Source organism: Onychomys torridus, chromosome 1 (assembly GCF_903995425.1).
Source record: "Onychomys torridus chromosome 1, mOncTor1.1, whole genome shotgun sequence".
NCBI lineage: Eukaryota > Metazoa > Chordata > Mammalia > Rodentia > Cricetidae > Onychomys > Onychomys torridus.
Window position 1 is genome coordinate 103,483,303 of NC_050443.1, and position 23,037 is coordinate 103,506,339.

Below are 23,037 nucleotides of genomic sequence, written 5' to 3' on the forward strand. Positions count from 1 at the left end.
TTTTAACTCTCAATTTTCAGGTCTTCCAGGGCATACTGTGGCCTGTTTTCTCCTCCACCCACACTTTAATCTTGGTTGAAGGCACTGTGTCCTCCATCCAGCCTGAAATGTAGGTGTAGCTTAGGGAGGTGTCCAATCACAACATAGTCCTAGGGATGATCTCTTAATTACCAAGTGCAAGGAATGACTCACAAAGGTCTAGCCTAGCCCCTCCCTCTGGCTGCTTTACCCACTTGATCTATTTACTACAGTCTTCTCTAGACTCAAAGGAGACTCCCAGAACAGTTCGCACCTCCCCCAGACCCAACTCTGTTCTTCTGTGTCCTCCATTCAGTGAAGGGGATTAGTTTCATTCAGGTGCCTCAGCAACAGACTCAGAGTACATAGACCTCCATTTCTGTCTTTCCTCACTCCCTGTCTTCCTAAACATGTCTTTTTATTGTTTTTTTTTTTTTTTAGCATGGGTTCTCACCATGTAGCCAGAGCTGGTCTTAAATTCAGATCCTCCCGCCTGAGTCTGCTGGGATTACAGGCACGTGGCACACTATACCTGGCTACCTGATATGTCTTGATCCCGTGTTCTCTTTATTCCCACCCCCACCAGACAAACCAGTCTCTGAGAGGCTATGTCTCAGTCTCTCAGTTCCACTCAGCCACTAGTCTTACCCCCTACTCAGCGACTTCCTATTGTCTTTATGGTAAAGGAGGGCTTCTTCAAGTGGATTAAATAATCATAGGCTCCCTCTCAGCCAAATCTGGTTAAGGGCAGAGAGGATCCTGGCCCCAGATTGCCTGGATTCAAGTTCTGGAATCTTTTCTTACTGGTTGATGACCTTGACCACTATACCCCTTAGAGCCTCATTTTCTCTTCATAATGCACACCTCTTGAGGGTGTTGTACAACTTTCTGCACCTTGTAAGTACCTTCAGTACCCCACGATAAGCACACGTAAGTGGCGCCATTACCCCCCATTCTTCCCAGCTCACACTCCAGGCGCATGCATGGAGCTTCCCTTCTGTTAGGCTGTCCTACTTGGTGTTGTCTGTTCAGAGCACTCTTTGCCAAGTGGCTGCCTAAATCATAACTTTTTAAGTCTTGTCTGGCTCGTTATTACCTCTGGGAACCTCCTCTGACCTGCATAAAGAGTTCCGACTTGCCAGGCATGGTGGGGCACGCCTGCAATCCAAGTGCTAGGGTGCAGAGGCAGGAGGGTATGATGCCAGACTGGACTATATAGTCAGCCATTTCTTAATGTAACATTGAAGAGGGGTGGGCTGAGGCTAAAGGTGTTCTCAGTGGTAGAACTCTTGTTTAGAACATGCAAGGGACTGGATTATCTATTCCTGGAGAAGGACGGCTCAACTTAGCAACTCCCGAATCCTGTGCACATCCCTTAACCTCTCTGTGGCCAGTTTCCTCCTCTGAAAAACGAAAAGACAACAGCTCACAGGTCACTGTACCGATCTGAGTTCTGTGGCTTCCAGAACTGGGTCTGGGACCAGAACCCACTTAAGGCAAGAGGCCCCCCACACGCCTCAGCTCTTCGTTCACGGCTATGTTTGGTGCTGTGCAGACCTCCAGTTGCCTTAGCTTTCAGAACGAACGCTCCCTAAAGGCCCCTGAAGGACCTCACCTGGTTCCACTTTTCAACCACTTTCCTGCTCCGGTTCTACCCCCTAACTTAAAGGAACTCTGTGACTCTCTCAACACACCGGGAGACAGCTGGGTCTCAGTGGTTGCCCCCTCCCCCAGCTCATCACTCTTGGGCCTGTCAGGGCGCAGGGAGCCCAGGTTAGCCCGCCCCCGCGCCCCTCCCCCACGCCCCACGGTCCCGGGCCGGCGCTCTGCACCGCTGCACCCCGTCTCCTCCAGGCTCTCAGCCCCCACCCCACCCTGGTGGCTGACCGGTCTTGGAGCTGCAGATCGGGTCGCTCTCGCGGCTCCTCGTAAAAACTGATGCCCGGGTGCGTGGCTAGGGCCCGCCACAGAAACTCCTGCGTGTAGGGCTCCAGCGGCAGGGGAAAGGGAGGCGAGCGGGACTCCAGGCGACTCCACAGCGCGGGCAGACACAGGCCGTCGAGCCCCTCCAGGGCCACCTCGTCCAACAACGACTCGAGGGCGTCCATGGCCGCTTCAGTTAGCAGCGCCCGGGGCGCCTGCGCACCTCGCCGCCGAGGTCCGGGCCCAGCGCGCCTGCGTACAGCGGCCGGCGGCCTGGGGAAGGGGGGGCCAGACGCCCAGAGCAGAGGGGAAGTCCCTGCGCTCCGTCGTGACGTCACGAGATCCGGAGGCGGGCTCAATGAACTTGGCTTCTTTGCCATTGGTCCGGAACCTCCTAGTAACCAGGGGAACTGCAAACAGTGTCAGGGCCGCTTCCGGTTCGGGCTCCCGGAACCGCCGCCTCTAGGGATGGACGGTTAGTGTCCGTGGGCCCCGCCGGGAGGTCGGGCGGCTGTCCCCTCATCTCTCGGAGGCGCCTCGGGGCAGAATGCCAGGCCGCAGGGCCTCCGGCCCACGATGGTGCCTGGTGGTGTGGGATGGGGACCGCGGCCGGGGAGTGATCCTGTAGGAAGTCCTCTCAGACGTAGGGAGTGGGGACAGGTTGACGCTGGGGAGACCCGAGGAGGATCGCGGGGGTCCTGGGATGGGCAATGGGCATGTGGAAGTTGGTTGGAGGTAAGCGTGCCCTCTGGGAGTAGTATGTCAGCTACTGGCATCAGGAGTGGAAGGAAATGTGCTTTGGAGTTTGTTGTTGGTAACTCGTGTTAACTGAGTGCTTAACTATTCGGAGCCAGGGCCTCTACAACTACTGACAAGGACACGTTTCACAGCATTCCTTTGGGATAGTTATTCGTTTTACAGACAAGGGAACTGAGGCCAGGAGGGTAAGCAACTTGCCTGCTCAAAGTCAAGTAGCTAATAAGAGGCAGCGTACGACTCCTGGGCATGGTATCCGAAGTAGAATTATGGGAGTCTGACATTTGAAGAGGTTTTTAGAAGCCTTTCATTGCAGAGCTTGCCAGTGCACACGTCTACAGGGGCTAGTTTGGTGGGCTGTGATAGAAAACCAGTTTCCAATCTGTAAAGAAGCTGTTGCTCAGATCTTGTCAAATGTCTTCAGGAGCAAGTCTCAGACTATGACAGCCAGTCCGCTTTAAGACCAGAGACAGCCTGGTTAGAATCACTGCTCACAAGCCACCTGGGAATTAGCTATTCTGATGTCCAGCTTTTCAGATGGGAAGGAACACTAATATCTGGAGAGACTGGAATGGTCTATGCTAATGTGCTGTTTCACAGTACATTTCTGCCTCTTACTTCTGGGGAATCTGTGATCCTTTGATAGCCAGCGGATGCAGTATGGAAAGACATGCTATATTGTATGTGCCTAAAAGATGTCTTTGCCCTTTGTACTTGAGGCATTTTTTAAAAATTGTGTTTTAGGGGGCTGGAGAGATGGTTCAGAGGTTAAAAGCACTGGCGGTTCTTCCAGAGGACCTGGGTTCAATTCCCAGCACCTACATGGCAGTTCTTAACTGCCTGTAGCTCCAGTTTCAGAGGATCTGACACCTTCACACAGACATACATGCAAGAAAAACATGAATGCACATGAAATGAAAATAAATAACTTTTTTAAAAAATGTGTTTTGGCTGGGTGGTGGTGGTATGGCACACCTTTAATTCCAGCATTTGGGTGGCAGAGGCAGGTGGATCTCTGTGAATTTAAGGCCAACCTGGTCTACAAAGTGAGTTCCAGGTCAGCCAGGACTGTTACACAGAGAAACCTTGTCTTGAAAAACAAACAAATAAATGTGTTTCACCGGTTTGCCCTGAGGGGAGATCCAAGTAGTGCTGCTGTAGAACGGTTCTTAAACCTTTTAGGCCTTGAACACCTCGGACAGTGGTGGTTCATGCCTTTAATCCTTTAATCCCAGCACTCTTGAGTTCAAGAATCTCCCTGAGTTCCAGGCCAGCCTGGTCTACAGAGTGAGTTCCTGGAGAGCCAGGGCTACACATAGAGAAATCCTGTCTCAAAACAAATAAACAAAAACCAAAAAGACCTTTGCTTGCATGTATTATGTCTGTGATGTTGCCATATAAATACAAAATTTCAAACTATCAATTCACTTAGAATTTACGTCAAGCCAGGAGTGGTGGTGTGTGCCATTCCCCCCAGTACTAAGGAGGTCTCTGTGAATTCAAGAGTGGCCTGGTCTACACAGTGAGTTCCAGGTCAGCCAAAGCTACATAGTGAGACCCTGACTCAAAACAAAAAAACTAGACTTTTACTCCTGAACTTAAATATTTTTAATGACAATAGTTATGTGTTCCCTTCCCCAAAATAGTAAAAGAATTGTATTACTTTATATTTTCTTTCTCCCTTATTGTTTTGTTTTGAGATGGGGTCTTATGTAGCTCGGGCTAGTTTCCAGCTTGCTTTGTAGACAAGGATGAACCTGAGCTCCTGATCCTCTTGCCTCAGCCTCCAAGTACTTGGATTACATACAAATGCCACCATGCTACTTAACTCTCTTTCTCTCTTTCTTTCCTTTCACTGTTTTTAGGACTAGGGATTAAACTCTGACCTCACTTCTGCTAAACAACTGCCCAACAGCTGAGCTATGTACCAAGTGGCTCTCCCATCCCTTTAAAAAAAATCTCAGTAAGTTTCATGGGCTAGCCTTGAACTCTGTAGTTAAAGCAGACCTTGAACTTTTGAACCTCCTTTGTCAGTCTCTTAAAAATTAAAGGCATGAGAAACTATGCATGGCTTATTTTACATTTTCTCAAATCTCCATGTCCAGTTTAATAGAAAAAACAGCTAAGCCAGATCCACATAGGGGCTGCATGTCTGTTATCCTAGCACTTGGGAGGCGAAGCAGGATCATGACCTCAAGGCAAGTTTGACTTACATAGTGATACTTTGTCTCAAAGAGTCAAAAGGAGGCTGTTGAACTCTTCTGCTATAGGATACTAACTTCTACCAATAATTATGCTAATTTGGCTAATGACTATGAACAGATAGCCTCACACATATATAAGTGGATGGGAAATGAATATCTTTACCTTTTGAGATAACTGTTGACACTTTGGTACTACATCAAAGCTAGTGAGTGACAGTTTCTAAAAGGTCAATTGCAATGTGTTTAGTGAACTTGGGACTCATATAATAAATTCCACTGGTCTGTCTTGCCCTTTGATCTATGGGCTGTTTTCTCCATATCCAATTTTATAGTTTTAGCTATTGGTTACATGGAAACTGCTGGCTAAGTAACATGCAAATCCTCTAAATGGTGACATTAGAAATGACCCATCATCAAAAAAAAAAAAAAAATCACATTAGGAGATAAAAGTGTGTTTCACACCTGTAATCCTAGCACTTGGGAGCCAGAGACAGGAAAAGCCATTCTGGGTTACAGAGTAAGACTGTCTCAAAAAGCTAAGGGAAATGAGTCATGTTATGACTGTCGTCCTCATCTGTTTTGTAAGAAAGAGATTAGGTCCAGGGAACTGCAGAAGCAGTGGGGGCACCTCACCACTTGCTTTCCCTTGAAAACTTGATTTTATCACTGGCAACAAATATTGTCAGTTGTTTCCCTGGTGACAGGCTCACTTCATTTGTGTCTGAGAAAATAACTGCCAGATCCCCAAATCTGAAGAGCCGTAATTAGTGTCTTGTTCATACAAGTAAAAATGATATTCCACACAAGATACTGTTAGTTCATCTGGCAACTTCCACCATTTCCTGGTGTGTCTGGGAAGAACTATTGTTCTTGACTTGTAGCAGAGTTACTTGATGCATATGGGCTGAGGGTTAGAAAATTAATATTTACTGTCTTACTAGGCTGGTTTTCTCTCTCCTCTCTCTCTCTCTCTCTCTCTCTCTCTCTCTCTCTCTCTCTCTCTCTCTGTGTGTGTGTGTGTGTGTGTGTGTGTGTGTGTGTGTGTGTGTATTGTTTTCGAGACAGGGTCTCATTATGTAGCTCTGGCTGTCCTGGAACTCACTCTGTAGACCCAGGCTGGCCTCAGATTCAGAGGTCCGCCTGCCTCTGCCTCCCGAGTGCTGGGATTAAAAGCGTGCACCACGCTGCCCAGCTAACCGGGCTGTTCTTAAGTGAAGATCAGTCTGCTTTTGTTTGCTTGTGTCACAAAGTGCGCAGCAGTAAAGAATACAACAGCTGTTTGTACCATTTGAAACCATGGCCCAGATTCGGGCTAAAAGCGGTTTTTGTTTTTGTTTTTGTTTTTCCGTCTTTGTTTTGCCTCATCAGTCAGAAGTCAACACAGGAAGTTGTAGAACTACGATGGAAGTCACTTTGCACTCATAGGCCCCTCTGTTGCCCAGATCTGTGGACACACTTTGAGATGTATTGTTGCAGGATGTTTTGAGAAGTGACTTGGTCACTTCTGCTCCCTCAGCACCTCTGCGCTCCTAGAGCATGATTATAGCCACAGAGGAATCTATGCTTTTTCAGCTAGGTTGCATGAGGAATGCTTTACTCTAGGAAGGTATTTACCTTAAGGTTAGTTTTAACCTTCAGAAAATCCTGTTTTCCATTCTAAATTTTTATTAGTTTAAATGTGTGAGGGCCCATGTGCCATAGCATGATTGTGGAGGCCACCATGTGCATCAGGGTCCAACTCAAGTCATTAGACTTGGTGACAGGTACCTTTACCAGCTGAGCCATCTCACTGCTCCCTCCATTCTAATTTTTTAAAACTTCGATTTATATACTATTTTTCTTTTGGTTTTTGAGACACTCACTATGTAGCTGTGGCTAGCCTGGAACTCACTGTATAGACCAGGTTAGTTTCAAGCTCTGCCTCCAAGGTGCTGGGATTCAGGTGTGTGCTACTGTCCCTGGCACATTTACATTAATCTTTATAGGTGTGTGTCTGGTCTGTGGTTGAAGGACAGCATGCTGTAAGTGAATTGTGATTTTACCCAACTAGGTAAGCCAATGGCCTTACTAGAAAACAGTTGCTTCCTAAACTCACAGTTTAAATGTCTAGCAAGTCTCCCCGAGCTGGGCTGGGCTTTGTTCTGCAGTTTGCTGTGCCTGCTTTTCTCTGGCCCGTTGGTTTGATTGACGCTATTCCATCTCTGCGTTGCAGTGTGTGTGTGATGCTCCTAGATTTGGTCTAAGTAGCCCTGGATTGCCATCTCAGCTGTGCCGTCTCTGAGCCTGTTTTCCTGTCCATGAGATGGATATGATGGTGAAATATTTCTAGGCCAGGTGTGGTGGTGTACACTATTGTTCCAGCACCTGGGAGGCTGAGACAATGGGATTGTGAGTTCAAGGCCAGCCTAGGCCTATAGCACTCCCACCCACACACACCTCTTGTCTCAAACAAGGAAAACAAAGAGAAGAAGTATTTGTAGTGATAGCTGATGTTATTGGTACCTGAAGATAGACAGACTTCTTACAAACTGCTGCTGAAAAGAACAGGCATTCTCTCTTCCCATTTCCCTTTCTCCTTCTCTACCCAAAACTAGATCTCTTGTAGCCCAGTCTGACCTAGAACTAGATTTGTAAGGGAGGGTGACCTTGAACTCCTGATCTAACAGCAGTCTCTAACACGGGAGTGTACTCTTGGGTTAGAAGAATTTTGTGTTTGCCATTCTTTTTATGCTCATGAAGGTAATTGGCCATGCAAGCATCCTCTGCCTATGAAAATGTTCGCCTTTATATTAAAGTCTAATTTTCTCCAGTGAAATGGTTAAAGAAAAAACAATTGTACTCACTCTTTGGGGGACATGATAATTAGAGAAAAGCTCTCCACATCAGTGCCATTAGAAAGGATTTTAAAGTTGGTTCATTTGTCTTTGCCGCCCTGGAAGCAAATATTCAACATTTCCCCTGTTGATACCAACCGTTTGCTTAGCAAACTTTCTCAAAGATTAATAATGTCAAGCTGAAATTTTTCCTGGCTTGTCTAGATGATCCCAAACTGCAGAACAGGTAGCAATGACCCCTGAGGCTCTGCTAGGAGCACACTGCCAGTCACCAAGACAGGAGTTCAGACCTTGTCTGGTGCATACCAGGCTCCTAGGGCTGTTTCTGTTTCTCCTACTACTTAAACTGAGCATGAGTTAACCAGAAGATTGGTCTTCTGGCAAAATAAATATGTGCCTTATGTGCCACGTGTCTGCTCTTTTCTTCTTTGCTTCTTGCTTCCTCCAGGTGCTTTTCTCTTGTATCCAGCAACTACTCTACTCTATCACTTTAGCTTCCAGGAGCTTGGCTCATGTGTTCACTTGTTTTTATGGCATTTAGGTAGTGATTCAACATACACATCAGTGCATTTGTGCAGCAGGACCTCGAGATGACAAAATAAATAAAATTGCATTCTGGTGAGGGGTGTGGGATTCATTATACAATTCTCTCTCTCTCTCTCTCTCTCTCTCTCTCTCTCTCTCTCTCTCTCTCTCTTTCTCTCTCCTCATATAGCATAGACTGGCCTTGAATTTGCTGTGTAGTGAGGATGACTTTGAACTTGACCCCCCAAGTGCTGAGATTAAAGATACATATCACCTTTCTTAGCTTTGCTCCCATTTTCAGATTTTTTTTTCTTTTTCCTGGGGCTCAGGATGCTGCTCAGTGGAAAATGATTGCCTAGCATGGACTGGATACTGTATTCCTTCTCTGGTACTACAAAAAAGGAAATAAAAAAAACCCAAAAAACAGATAAATTTTCTGTAAAGGTTTAAAAAAAGATGTTGATCTTTTCGTGTGTGTGTGTGTGTGTGTGTGTGTGTGTGTGTGTGTGTGTGAGAGAGAGAGAGAGAGAGAGACAGAGACAGAGAGAGACAGAGACAGAGACAGAGATGCCATAGCACATGTGTAGAGTCAGGACAATTTAGGGGGTCAGTTCTCTCCTACCATGTGGGTCTGGAAAATGAAAGTCAGGTCATCAGGTTTGATAATAAGCGCCTTTACTCACTGAGTCATCTCACTGGACCCATGTTTAGTCTTAAAAGGAGATGTAGGGATGAAGAGATGGCCCCCTGGCTAACAAAGCACTTGTTGCTCTTCCAGAGTGTCTTAGTTAGGGTTTCTATAGCTGTGAAGAGACACCATGGCCATGATAACTCTTATAAAGGAAAATATTTAATTGGTGCTCACTTATAGTTCAGAGGTTTAGTCCACTATCATCATGGCAGGAAGCAAGGCAGCATGCAGGCAGACATGGTGCTGGAGAAGGAGCTGAGAGTTCCTACATCTTGACTCAGGCAACAGGAAATGGTATGAAACACTGTGTATGGCTTGAGTACATATTTGAGACCTCAGAGCCTGGCTTCGCAGTGATACACTTCTTCCAACAAAGCCACACATACTTCAACAAGGCCACAGCTCCTAATAGTGCCACTCCCTATGAACTTATGAGGACCAATTACATTAAAACCACCACATTCTACTACCTGGCCCTCATAACTAACCATATCATGATGCAAAATGCATTTAGTCCATCTTCAAAAGTCCCTGTAGTCTATCACAGTCTCAATAATGTTTCAAAATTCAAAGTCTCTTCTGAAATTGTTGCAGTCTCTTAACTGCATTCCCTATAAAATCAAAATTAAAAAGATCACATACTTCTAACATATAACAGGATATACCTTACTGTCCCAAGGACATAGGGAAGGGAACATAGGTGATTTCAAAGAAAATGATCCCCAAATGGAGTGGCACTATTAGGAGGTGTGGCCTTGATGGAGTAGGTGTGGGCTTTTTTGATGAACTTGGTCACTGTGGAGGTAGGCTCTGAGGTCTTGTATGTATACTCAAGCCATGCTCAGTGTCTCAGACCACTTCCTGTTGCCTACAAAATGTATAACTCTGAGCTCCTTCTCCAGCACCATATCTGCCTGCCATGCTGATAATGGACTAAACTTCTGAAACTGTAAGCCACCCAATTAAATGTTTTCCTTTGTAAGAGTCGCTGTGGTCGTGGTGTCTCTTCACAGCAACAGAACCCTGACTAAGATACTGAGGGAGTTTGGTTCCCAGCACCTGTGTTGGGTAAGTCACCTCCCATGACTCCAGTTCCAGGAGATCTGACACCCTCTCCTGGCCTCTGCTGGCACCTGCAGATACATAGCATGCACAGACATATATATGTATAAATTTAAAAAGATTAAGAAAAATAATTAAGAGATGCAGCAAGCCTGGGGACATTACTCAGCTGGTAAACTGCTTTCCTTGTAAGTGTGAAAGTCTAGGTTTAATTCCTCCAAACCCACATAAAATGCTGGGCATTTGGGTGTGTCTGTAGTCCCAGTACTAGGGAGATGGTGAGTTCCACCAGGGAGAGATCCTGGCTGAAAAAAAGGTGGATGGGGCTGCTGCCAAGCCTGGCAACCTGAGTTTGATCCCTCTGACCCAGACTCTTGCAAGTCGTCCTTTAACCTCTACATATAAACATACAAATGCATGCACAAAATAAACACAAATTTAGTAAGAAAAAAAGATGAATAGCACTTGAGGAAAGACACTTGAGATTGTCCTCTGGCCTGCACACACTTGTGCACACACATGTACCCACACACACAAACAGGCACACACAAGAAGAAGCAGCAGAACATTAACTCTGCACATCAAAAGCTGCAGAGTAACCTGGTGGAGTCATTTTGCAGACACACTTATTTGGCTCATAATGTTTTTTTTATGTTAGCACTGATTGTCAGCATTGAAAAATAGGGAGATTTCTCATCAACAGCTAATTGAATGTTTTGAAATATCAAGAGACTAATAATACTGGACTGGGATTTTGCATGGGATTACTCTCTCAAGTAGAGGTACCCTGAGAGGGAGGTGTCCTTTCCAGTGCCCTTGTGCCTCTCACCTGCCTGAGCCCTTGGCCTCTAAAGTTTCAGAGTTCACAGGTGGCTGTGAACACCTTCAAAGGTCCCTGTGAACTGTTGTGTTTATATCATGCTATACATAGTACCTGAGAAAAGGTAAGATAGTTTCTGCACAGCTAAACTCACAGGCTAGTGAGAAAGCTATAAAAATGGGTGACAGTAGTCCAGCTTGGGAGTCTAGGAGAGAGCATTTGTAAAGATCACTTCCTCCCCAAAGCATTTTGCCCCACTGCCGGCTTTTGTAAATAAAGTTTTATTAGAACATAGCTGTGCCCAGTCCTATCCATATAATGTATGGTGGCTCTCATGCTGCAGTGGCAGAGCTGAGTGGTTTTGGCAGAGAGCATATTGCCTATGAAGCCAAAATACTTAACTGTCTGGCCCTGTCCAGAGTCAGCTTGCCAACTGCTGCCATAGAGGATCCAATCTGATTTAATTTCTAGGTAGTTCAATATGCCATTGTGATTGTGCTCATCTTAATGGCAGATAGAAGTCTGCAGAGCTACAATTTATCTAAATAGTCTGCACTGTCAAGTGTCATCACTGGAACACACACAGCTCAGCCTCCTCACGAGGCTGGGGAAGATGAGTTAATGGGATAGCCTCCACTGTGGAGCTAGCTTTCTGCTGCTCAGCTCAGCTGCCTTTGTGCCTGTGACTTTGCCTTTGTTCCCAAGTAGGGGAGAGCTGGGGAGGAGGATCAATGAGCTACTTATAAGCACTTTAAGGATGAGGAAATAAGACTGCCAGTGAGCATAGTGTCACACACAATCCCAGCACATGGGAAACTGAGGCAGGAGGTCTTGAGTTCCCTGCCAGCCTGGGATATATAGCCAAATCCATCTCAAAAAGCAAAACAAGAAACTATGAACTCCCAGGGTCTTGTGGGCTTCTGAAAAGCCTGGCCCTTGCAGCTACAAGTGACCTATGGATGTGTTACCTTTATTTAGAGAATTTCTCTAGAAAAGCAGTCCTGCTCAGTGCCATCTCTTATCTTCAGACACCTACTCCTGCCCAGAAGTTTTATACTGGGCTGTATTGGACTCATAGCTATATTTTCTCAATTCAAAATTGTGATTTCACATAAATCCCTGGAGGTTCCATTCTCATAAGGGGCTTTGGCTATACTGAGTCTGCGTTGTTACTTAGGCCCAGTCCTTCAGAAGTGAACAGTGGCCCCCCCATTGACCTTGGATATATGCTAATGGTTTGGCCCTCTTCTGGCTGGTGGCACTCACATGTGGCAGGCATTACACATACTGGCCTTCCCTGTAGGTACCTGAGATTTCACCTGAGCCTCCATGGGCAGCTCTCCACTCCTGAGCACATCACGTTCTTTCCCAGCTTCCTGCTTTCCCTGTGATGCATTCCTGACTGCACCTTCTCAGGTCACTCCCACCAGACTGTGGTGATAGGCCCTGGCATGCAGAAGTACCTCTTCCTGTCTAGGAGGCTTCTACCACACTGGAGCGGGACTGGCCTCATACCTTTTTCCCCATGGAAGTGGAGACCCACTCTTCTGTTGTATGCTGAGGCCTGACAAACAAGTGTTTCTGGACTGCCGTTGTAACCAGGGAGAGAGTAGCCTGTTTGTCCCTTGGAGAATTTCCGGCTCATCTCCATTAAGCAGACTCACAGTTAAATCTCCAAACAGTTTTCCTTCCTTTTTCTCTAATGATCAAATCTGGCTTCCCCAGCCCAGGCTTGATACCATATCTTGGCCAAGCTCCCTTTGCTGTGACCTGGAGCCTCTCCCTGGCTTTTCAACTAGCATCCTGACTCTAGTTCTCACCCCAGTGAAGTTGTGTTCACTCCTAACAACTGCCTTGCCATGGAGCCCACTGCTACCTTAAGTAATGGATTCTCTAACAATGTAGTATATATATATGTATGTGTGTGTTTCCTCATCAAAGAAAATAAAGTCCTTTTAAGTACATCGTAAGTTAAAAATCACAGGTTTTAGCTGGAAGAGACTTAATGACTCTATTCCCGAGTTCTGCTTTAGGGGCCTTAAATTGTCTTAGTGCTCAGAAGATTCCAGGGGTTGAAAATTGTGAGGTCTGCAAGGCCGGTAATAGACACGATATAAATGACTGCCGTGCCAGGGATTCTATTGCAGCTGCTCCGTCAGTGCCTCGTGACTCCCAAGCCCACTGGGCATACTCAGAAGTATTCATTGTCATGAAGATCTGCCTGTTAGTTTATCAGAGCATGTGATTTCCTCAGTCTATAACACAGAAATCTGAGCATGGTGTTGTCCAGCTTGGCGTGGTGGTAGACATCTCTAATGCCAGTGCATGGGAGGTAGAAGCAGAAGAATCAGTTCAAAGCTAGCCTGGGTTACATGAGACCCAGTCTAGAAAATCAACAAAACAAAACAAACCACAAGAACTAGTCACACACACATGCACACAAAACCCATCCTGACAATATCTTTCCACTAGGGCATTTTTAAGAAGCATATATGTGCAAAGACTCTACGCAGAGAATCTGGCATGTGAAGTGTATTTGTGTTAGCTTCATTGGTGATGATATTGCTCTCAAGATCATTGGTTCTGACACTCGAGCCTTTGCTTTTCTGAAACTTTGCTGGAGGGACCAACCCCCTAGACTTTGGACTTGACCTCAGCTGCAGGGAGACAACCAGGAAAGGCAGGAGTGGGAATGGGAGGGCACTGTACCATCTGGCAGCTTCAGCTTTGCCAGGCAGGCGAAGTGACAGGCCTTGCACCGCCAGATCTTTCCGTTTTTCACGAGAGTACAGAACTTGAGACTTTGAGATGTGAATTCTCCCAAGTTTTAGCTGTTGGCTAACACTAGACTGAGCTCCTGAGTGGTTCTTGGACCTAGCCCTGTCACTGTTATTTATCAGATGTGAAGGCTTACTTAAGGCCCAGGGGAGCGGAGAGCCTCATAATGCTGACTTCTAGGGATGGGGGCAGTACCTAGATCCGCTTCAGCCCGCCTCCCACCCTCTCTCCCCAGTATCTCTATTTGTGAACTCTGCCTCTGCATCTTTTGTTTTAATCCTGCAAAAACAAGCTATGAAAACCCATAAAAGAGGGTCAGGCCTCCCCTCCCTTTATGGGTGCTTCATTACCCATCATGCTTCTGTAGAGGAGGAAGTAGAGTCAAGCTTGTGGATTGGACTGGGGTATGTGTGCAAATTCTAATTTAAAAAAAAAAAAAAGCTAGTTCCTCCATTTGTAGAGATTGAGAGGGATGCTGGGCATTCGGCAGATGTTTGGTAAAACCACACAACTGTATCCTAGGCTGTTTGGGTGGCTGGAGCAGGAGGGTTATCATTCCAAAACCAGCTGGACTTCATAAACAAACCCTGTATCCAAAGACTAAACCAAAACAAAACAAAGTCCCCCAAAAGGGTCTGTCTGGGGAAGGCATGCACCTTTTCATCAGAATTATTTAGGTGTTTCTGTACTTTTCAAGGCAGTTGTGGAGGTCATCTAGAGGTCATCTTGTCTTGTGTGGTGAGCCCAGGGATGGAAGGGGCCAGATAGGTTGTGAGACGAGAATGGATGTAGTAACTCATGTGACCCATGCAGAGGTAGACCAGAACGTATTTCAGCCTGGGAATCCTGTTTTCACAGAAGCCACTGGTTACCTGGTTATGTTACAGAAGTGTAGCTTTTCCTCACCTTACACATTTCCCAGTGGTCCTCAATGGAGTATCAAGCGCATTCAATTGCATTTTATTTCACCACATCAGAAAGTGGTGGGAGTGGACAGGGAGATTGGGAAAGTGTCAGGTCCAGAAAGCACTTCTCATAGATGATCATGGCCCTCCCGGCATTCTAGAAACATCTGCCGATGCTGACTACAGTCTAGGCACCATTTCAGGTGTGGAGAATTGAGTTTTCATAAAGCCCTACAAGAGCCTTGGTGGAAGAGACAGATCATGAGCACATAAGCAAAGGGGAGCTGAGTGTGATGATGCACGCCTTTTGTCCTACCACTCAGGAGGCAGAGACAGGCAGAGCTCTGTGTGTTCTAGGCAGTCTAGTCTACTTAGCAAGTTCAGGCCAGCTAGGGCTCCATGGTTGAGACCCTGTCTCAAAAAACAAGCAGAGAGTGTTTGTGGGAGACTATGGTAGGAGGCCTGAGGGTGAGTTCACTAGAGGAACAGTATCTCTTTGAGTTGTAAGCTAATTGGTAAGAAGGAGGAGCTGAATAAAGCTGGGGCATGAGTGACCCAGATCTAGGGAATGGAGAGGGCCGAAGAGTAGTCTGGGATGCAAGGAGCAGAGTAAAGATGGTTAAGATGGCAGGAGTGGGCGTTTAGGGAAATCGAGATGCCTCAGGCGAGGGTCATGTGGAGTCTGTTCAGCCAGAGCATGGTTTGAGTTGTCTGCTACACACAAGGAACAGAAAGTAAGCTGGTGTAATAATGGTCTCTTTAAAATTGTCTACTGTGTAAGCTGGGCTGTGATGGCACACGCCTTTAATCCCAGCATTTGGGAGCAAAGGCAGATGGATCTCAGTGAGTTCAAGGCCAGCCTGGTCTACAAAGTGAGATCCTGAACAGCCAGGACTGTTACACAGAGAGAACCTGTCTCGGGGAAAAAAAAAAAAAGAAAAAGAAAAAAACTTGTCTACTGTTGTTTTCTGTCTGTGATGCTGAGGCTAGAACCCAGGGCCTTATGCCTGTTAAACAAGGGCTCTACCTCTGAGCTTCTGTTGTTGTTTGTAGATTTTTCTTATTATTAATTAATTTATTTTTCTATTATCAGATTGATGCAGTATAAATTCTTATCCTAATAGTGAAATGTTTCTTTGAGGCTTGCCTAGTAATTAAGTAAAACCAAAACTTATTATAAGCCACAGTCATCTTAGGGTCCCCCCTGCTTTATAGCCTCCCTGGTTCTGTGGGTTGAAGTCTGATTGTTCTTTGCTTTATATCTAGAATCCACTTATGAGTGAGTACATACCATATTTGTCTTTCTGGGTTTGGGTTACCTCACTCAGGATGATATTTTCTAGTTCCATCTATTTGCCTGCAAAATAGATTTTATTACATTTGTGTGTGTGTGTGTGTGTGTGTGTGTGTGTGTGTGTGTGTACACATGGAGGTCAGAGGATAAGCTGTGAGAGTCATTTTCTTTCTACTATGTGTGTGCCCATTTGCATGTATACATGGGTGCATGTGTGTGTGTGTGTGTGTGTTTGTGTGTGTGTGTGTGTGTACATGGCAGTTAAAGGGTAAGTGTGAGAGTCATTTTCTTTTGACCATGTGGGTCCCAGGGTTAGAGTTCATGTCTTCAAGTTTGGCTGAAAGTTCCTTTCCTGCTGAGCCACCTTGCTGGCCCAGAGCTTCTACTTAGCTGCCATTGGAAATTTTGAGCAAGACTGGAGGCTCTAGCTGGGTGTGATGGCGAACACTTGGATTGTGAGTTTGAGGTCAGCTTGGGCTACAGCGTGAGATCCCACATGGAGAAGGGGTTGGGGGGAGTTCAGGATCTAGAAGAAAAGCCAGGGCCTAGAAGAAGGACAGTGAAGAAGACTGAGTAAGTTTGGGGTGTGTTTGGGAGCCGGAGTTCCTCAGAACAAGCCCAGATCCATGAATCTCAGTAGATATGGGCAGAGGGATATACACCTCTCAGTTTATAGGTTTATAAACTCTTTATAGGTTTATGCATACTCTTTCTTGTCCCTGACAGTGGACTTCAGTGGAGTTGTGACTGATGAGACCCCTGGACAGATAGACCCTGCCACCCAGGGCTGGCAGTCGTGGTGCCGTGCTGCCTTGCCCTGCTCTCAGACATCTGGGTGTGAGGATGAAGCCAGCGCAAAGAATGCTGTGCGGGTTATAAATAACCACTCTAGCTGCCAGCTGCGATTTGGGTTTGGAAAAGAGAGGAGGGTCTTAGCATGACTTGTTTATCTCAGGTAATTTGCCAATAAACTGGGCCCTGGGAGTTCCAGTTACAGGGAAAATGCAAAGGAAGAGTGACAGAAATATGGTTTCAGGCTTTGAGAGTGGAGTGTCCCTTACAGGCCCAGCCCCACTTGGGGGCACATGGGGAACAAAGGGAGCCTTTACCTGGCTCCTGCTCTTGCCTAGTGGATTTCTGGCAGATCCTTTTAACTTTCTTCAGAGGGGGCTCACGGACTTAGAGGTAATGAAATGTCCCTTGTTGTCTAGAGGCTCCTGCTCTGGGCCCCCAGTGGTGAAGTCCACAGGGGATCAAGGCCTCTGGATAGTGTTTAAGTGTAACCTATGTGCTCCCTCCCTTTTCTTCTGAACCCACCCTAGGTTACAGCACCTGGTGTGATGGGAACACTGTGGGAGGCAGTTTGTGCTGTGTTTAGAGAACAATGAGAAGAAAAGTACTGCATGTTGTAAAGGTGCTTCCCCAAATATTTTCTATTGCCTCTTAATTGGATCTGCACACATGGGCCTGCAGACAGGAGGGCTGACTGCTACTGGGAAAGCAGTGGTTTTCCAGTTTCCTGCCTAGTTACTGTTGTATTGCTGGGAGAGACACCATGACCACGGCAACTCATAAAAGAAAGCATTTAATTGGACGCTTGCTTACAGTTTCAGAGGGGGTCAGTCCATGGTCATCACGGCAGAAAACATGGCAACAGGCAGGCATGGGATTCAGAGCTTACAGCTTGATCCACAAGAAGCAGAGGTGAGAGAGACAGAGACAGAGAGAGACAGCCTGGTGTGGGCTCTTGAAACTTCCAAATCCATCACCAGTGACACACTTCCTCCTGCAAGGCCACACCTGTTTATCCTTCTCAAATAGTGCCATTCCCTAATGGCTAAGCATTCAAATATATGAGCCTTCAGGGGCCATTCTAGTTCAAACCACCACAGTTACCTATTAGGTTGGAAAATGGAGACCTGTTTTGAATTTTTAGAGATCATTTATCAGGCCAGTGGGATAACTCAGTGGGTAGAGATGATTTCCCAATTTTGACCCCTGGAACCCACAGGGTGAACCAACTCCCACAGATTGTCCTCTGACTTCTGAATTAGCCACCCCTCCCCCACAAACCTGCAAAATAAATGTAATAAAAATAATACGTCAACATTTAAAAATCAGAAGCCTTCTTGGAACACTGATTTAACAGTTTCTATGGAAAAAATCCAAACTGACAAACAAGCCAGGTATGGTGGTACATACCAGTAATCTCAGTGCTGGAGAGGCTGGGGCAAGAGGATTGCCCAGAGTTCCAAGTCAGCCTGGGTTACAGAGTCTTCAAAAACAAAAATCCAAAAAAGCTAGCCAGAGAAGGCCCTGTTCCTGCATAGAGACCAGTGTTGGAGTTGAGCCCCTGTGAGGTCGGGCAGCTGCTCTCTCTGCACACTGTCCCAACCCTGCCGCACTGCTGCTTTATCTGCTCCACTCTGACGTGTGCTGACAGGCAGTAGGTGGAAGCCAGAATCAGGGTTCAGAGGCATACAGGAAGTTGAAGTGGGCAGACGGTGCGTGGAGTGTGGGTAGAAGTGACACTGGGTCTTGAGGGCTGTGCTGGCACCACACTTGCCCGATTTCTTTCCTTTCTCCAAGACCTTGGGCACGTTTTACTTCTTTGGCCCAGAACTTGTAATTGAAAGTAAAGAATCCCAAGAACCTTCGTGATGGGAGAGTCAGTGCTAATGAAACATCTCCAGCTGCCATGGGACAGGTCTTGACTGACCTTCTTTAGTCTTTCCCCATTTCCCTTCCTTATTTTCTCTAGCCAGGCCATAAAACCTTTGCCCTCAACTTAGTGCGAGGTCACCATAGGCTTAGCTAAGGAACTGTGGTGAATGTATTTTGTCATCACTTCATTCTTATCTCCCTGCATTCCAGAGTGACCTCTTGAGAGATCTGTCCTTCTGCAGAAGCTGTGCTGTTCTTCCAGCAAGCTTCCAGGCACGAGGTTCATGGTACTGCTCCATGTCCTCAGCAGACTCCCTTCAAGCCCTCTCAGGCTTCCCATGGGAAAGCCTTTAGCACTTCTCACACGTTCTATTTCCCTAAATCTTTATTTTTGCTTCAGTTTTTCTTGTATATGTGTGGTGTGCCCGTGTGTGCCCGTGTGCGTGTGTGTGCCCGTGTGTGTGCCCGTGTGTGTGCGTGTGTGTGTGTGTGTGTGTGTGTGTGTGTGCGCGCGCGCGCGCATTTGTGTGGGTACAATGTGTGTGTGTTGTGGGGGACGTTAGTTGCTTGTGTATGTGGGGGCCTAAGGTTGATGTTGAGGATCATCCTGGCTCTTCTACCTTATTCAATGAGGCTGGGTCTCTCAGTTAAACCCAGAGATTGCTGATATGGCTGGTCTCACTAGCCAGCTTGTTCTGGGGATTCCCCATCTCTAACCTTCTGAGGCTGGAATTAGAAGAGGCCTTCCGTTCTCACCTGGCACTTATGCAGATTCTGGGACCCAAAAACCATTTAACCACTGACCCATCTCCCCAGACTACCCTTCATTTCTTTTCTTTCTTTCCTTCCTTCCTTAAAGCAAAGGCTCTCTCTCCATTTAAAGGATTTACTTATTTTTATTTTATTAGTGTTTTGCTTGCATGGATGTCTGTGCACCACATACATGCAGTGCCCCTGGAAGCCACAAGAGGGCATCAGGTTCCCTAGACTTGGAGTTAACATTACAGACAGTTGGGTGCAGGAAACTGAATCTCTGTCCTTACTGAGAGCAGCCAGTGCTTCTACCTGCTGCTGAGCCATCTCTCCAGCACCTGTAGCTTATTAGATGTAAAAGTAGACCTTAGAAGAGGAAAGAGGAAATCATCTAGAATTCTAGTCACTTGTTTTCAGGACAGGGCATTGAACTCAGGGCCTTATGCATACTAGTCAGGGGCTCTACCCCTGAGCTCCAACCCGCTTTCAGTATTTGACTGCTGCTTCACATCCCATGGCCTGCCATGCTAGTCCACCAATACAGGTGCCTCAGAGGGCATCAAAGCCCCTGGAGCTTGCCTTCCAGTCAGTTGTAAGCTGCCTGACATGGGTGTTGGGAAGCAAACTCGGGTCCTCTGAAAGAACCCCATGAGCTCTCAAACACTGAGCCATCTCTCCAGCCCCTTATCTGACAAATTATGATACTATGGATACCTCATCCCTGCTTATGGAAGTTGTGGACTTCACAGCAAATTTCTGGGAAAGATGTTGCCAGCTCCAAGGGAAAATGGCCTTTGTGCTTCTGAGTATGTTGCTAACATGCTTTCCAAAGGAGCTAAGCCATTTTGTGTTCTACCCAGCAAGGCCTTTCTTAGAGCCTTTAAATTTTTCTCCGGCTGTTGGGTGAAAGGAATAATTTTAATGTAAATTAAATTGCATAAGCACACACAAAGTGCAACACGAACTCTTATACTTAGACAACAGAACAAATAAGTTGTTTTCAATGGTCACGAGGTAGAAGCACCATCATTCTCCTGGGACAAACAAGTCCTTTGTTCTAGTTCTTGTAAAGGAATCTGTGGCCCAGGCTTTCTGTGCCTGTGGGGTTTGCACGAGTCACCTTTATTCTCCAAAGCCCAGAAGGGAGAATGGAATGCCAAGCCTGCCCCTCCATGCTTGGCATTTGCTCCAGATCTTCTCAGGAAGCCATCTGGCGGGAAGGGAGTGCCAGCTTCACCAGGGAGCCATTTGCTCCTAATCTCCTTATTAATTGCTCTGGGAGCCTGAGACAGATTAAATGCTGCATCACAGAGTGACTGCTTCTCTCGAGCACCTCCTCACCACTTTGCTGTACTCTCTTTGTTCTAAGACTAGGCTTAATGACCTGGCTGAGGGACAGTGACACATAGTGGTTAAGACAGTCTGCCTCTGGGCTGCTCTACTTAGCAGCTTCCTGATGTCGAGCCAATGTCCCAACCTCTTTGGGTCTCATGATCTCATCTGACACTGGGTAATAGCGGTGTCTATTTCCTAGGTGGCTGTGCATTGATACATGTTCCCAGATTGGAGCCCAGTGCCTGGCACATGCTAAGCCCTGGTCACAGGTGCAACCCATGGTGATGGTGATTATGGTGCCAGTGATAGCAATGGTGACAACAGTTAAGCGCACACTTTTATGACAATGAGTAAACCTTTCAGTCGCTCACCTGCAGTTTACCTGTCCTTACTTTATTGGTTTATACCAATGAGAATAATAGCATTCCTCTAAAGCAAGAATTACTCAATCCTTAGCACCAATAAAGAAATAATATATATAAAAAGCAAGCCTTTGGTCAAATCTGGCCTGCTGCTTGCTTTTGTAAATAAAGATTTATTGAAACAATAATGCTGTTTAATTGCCTATTACCCATGGCTATTTTTGCTCTATAGTGGCAAAGTATCAGTGCCAGAGACCTTGTAGTCTTATGACCTTAGGCATTATACAGGCAATAATACTTACTGTGTGGCCTTTACTCATCCCTGGTTAACAAAAGTGGTAGTGGAGTTCAGGAAGACTAGCATAGTAGAGCTGTAGCAGCCAGGCTCTGACCTGTGAATGCAGAACTCTGCTCTTGCCTGTATCCCACCTCTCTCCCCTTCCTGACTAGAGGAAAATAGGGGGAGCAGCTGAGTAGGGTAGTTTAATGAGGGACAGCATGAAGATCTATTTGCATGTGTATTTGCATTAGTCTGCAACGGAGGGTCTAAAAAGCTGTGTCCTGTCCTGTACATTATCAGTAGCTTAAGCTCATTTTCAAGGGTAATTTTGACATGATTTTCCTCTTACCTGATGACTTCAGATGAAGACATGACTCCCTCTAAATGGTGAATATTATCTACATCTAGAGCAAAGTAAAACTGAAGTGTCAGATCCTAACCACTGACAATAAATCCTAAGTGCAGATAAAGCCCTTCTTCAGCCATAAATGGAGGGAACGTGTTCTATTTACAAAAGCTCAGCGGGTTCACGTCTCTTTTCATTTCCCCAGGCACACATCTGTCCTCGAGAGTGAAGCACACACATAGCATTTACATCTGGCCTTATTTATTGCTCTGGAGCTGATGCAGGCAGGTCACCTTGCAAAGTGCAGAGAAACACCCCCTTCATTTTGCAGGTGGTATATATTGATATTAATGTCACCTTCTTCCACTTCTCTCTCTTGATTGTTGTAAGGATAAATGAGCTACAAGTAGGAAAACACCCCGAGATGCCAGATGCAGTAGGCAGGTGCAGTGGAATCTAAGTACATTCTCTCTGTTTTTGCCAAGAAGTGGTCATCATGGCACTCCCTGCAGGAGAGAGAGGCTCCTGGGTGTGAGGACTCAGCCAGCTTCTAGGGAGGTTAGATACAGATGCTCATAATGAGAGTGTATTATCTTCATTGGAAGATAAGCAAATTATTTTCCAATGTAATGAATAAAGACACTTCTAATTAACTCCAGTAGAGAGATGTACCTTCAAGTTTTAAAGTAGTTAAAGTCTGTGTGACCTGCCTTCAAGTTTTGTTTTGACTGTGTTGAAACTTTATTTTGTTTTATTTGTATGTGCTTGGGGTGTGGTGATGGAACACAAGACCTTATACATGCTAGACAGACTCTGCTCCTATTAGGCTGTTCCCCAGCCCATAATGGAATTTTAGGAGATGAAAAGCAAAGCCAGTGATTATTTGGACTAACTCACCTTTATTTCATTTTTTTTTAAACATTTCATCTTTTTTTTTTTTTTTAAAGATTTATTTATTTATTATGTATACAGTGTTCTTCCTGCAGGCCAGAAGAGGGCACCAGATCTCATTACAGATGGTTGTGAGCCACCATGTGGTTGCTGGGAATTGAACTCAGAACCTTTGGAAGAGCAGCCAATGCTTTTAACCTCTGAGCCATCTCTCCAGCCCTCATTTTACTTATTTCTTAGTACATGGCTCTAGCTAACTTCAAACCCACAGCAATCTGCCTACCTCTACCTTCCACATGCTGAGATTAAAAAGCATGCACCACCACATCCAGTTTATACACAATCCAGGAGGCAGCTATGCCCCAGAGAGCCTTGGACTTAGCAACAGTTCCAGATAGCTCTGTGCTCTCCCAGAGCAGAGCCTCAGTTGGTGTGCCTGGTGAAGGGAGGACCTTGCTAGACTTAGGCTGCCTAGTTGGCCCCTAACTGTCCTCCTGCTCCCTGCCTTGCCCTGGGCCAACATTGTCACCACTGTAGCTGTATCCTAGTCTTTTGACATCCCTGGCCTGGAGCCCATGTTGTTGCTCAAAAACCTG

At 46.1% G+C, this 23,037-nt stretch overlaps 2 protein-coding genes across 6 annotated transcripts in view; one reads left to right on the forward strand and one right to left on the reverse strand.

The window, feature by feature from the left end:
• The window catches only part of Gtf3c1 (general transcription factor IIIC subunit 1), a 67,817-nt gene extending 65,603 nt beyond the window's left edge, over nucleotides 1-2,214 (reverse strand). Inside the window, exon 1 of the mRNA XM_036191732.1 lies at nucleotides 1,906-2,214. Coding sequence (XP_036047625.1) covers nucleotides 1,906-2,126 — 221 coding nt within the window. The 5' untranslated portion in view covers nucleotides 2,127-2,214. The remainder of the gene's footprint in view (nucleotides 1-1,905) is intronic.
• Nucleotides 2,215-2,367: 153 nt separating this feature from the next.
• Nucleotides 2,368-23,037, forward strand: part of LOC118589073 (katanin interacting protein) — a 175,413-nt gene continuing 154,743 nt past the window's right edge. For 3 of the 5 annotated variants that reach the window (XM_036195961.1, XM_036195968.1, XM_036195993.1), the window contains exon 1: nucleotides 2,369-2,416. In XM_036195961.1, coding sequence (XP_036051854.1) covers nucleotides 2,410-2,416 — 7 coding nt within the window. In that variant the 5' untranslated portion in view covers nucleotides 2,369-2,409. Of the gene's footprint in view, nucleotides 2,417-4,583; nucleotides 4,661-23,037 lie in introns of those variants that run through there. The other 2 variants (XM_036195976.1, XM_036196002.1) reach the window with 2 other exon arrangements.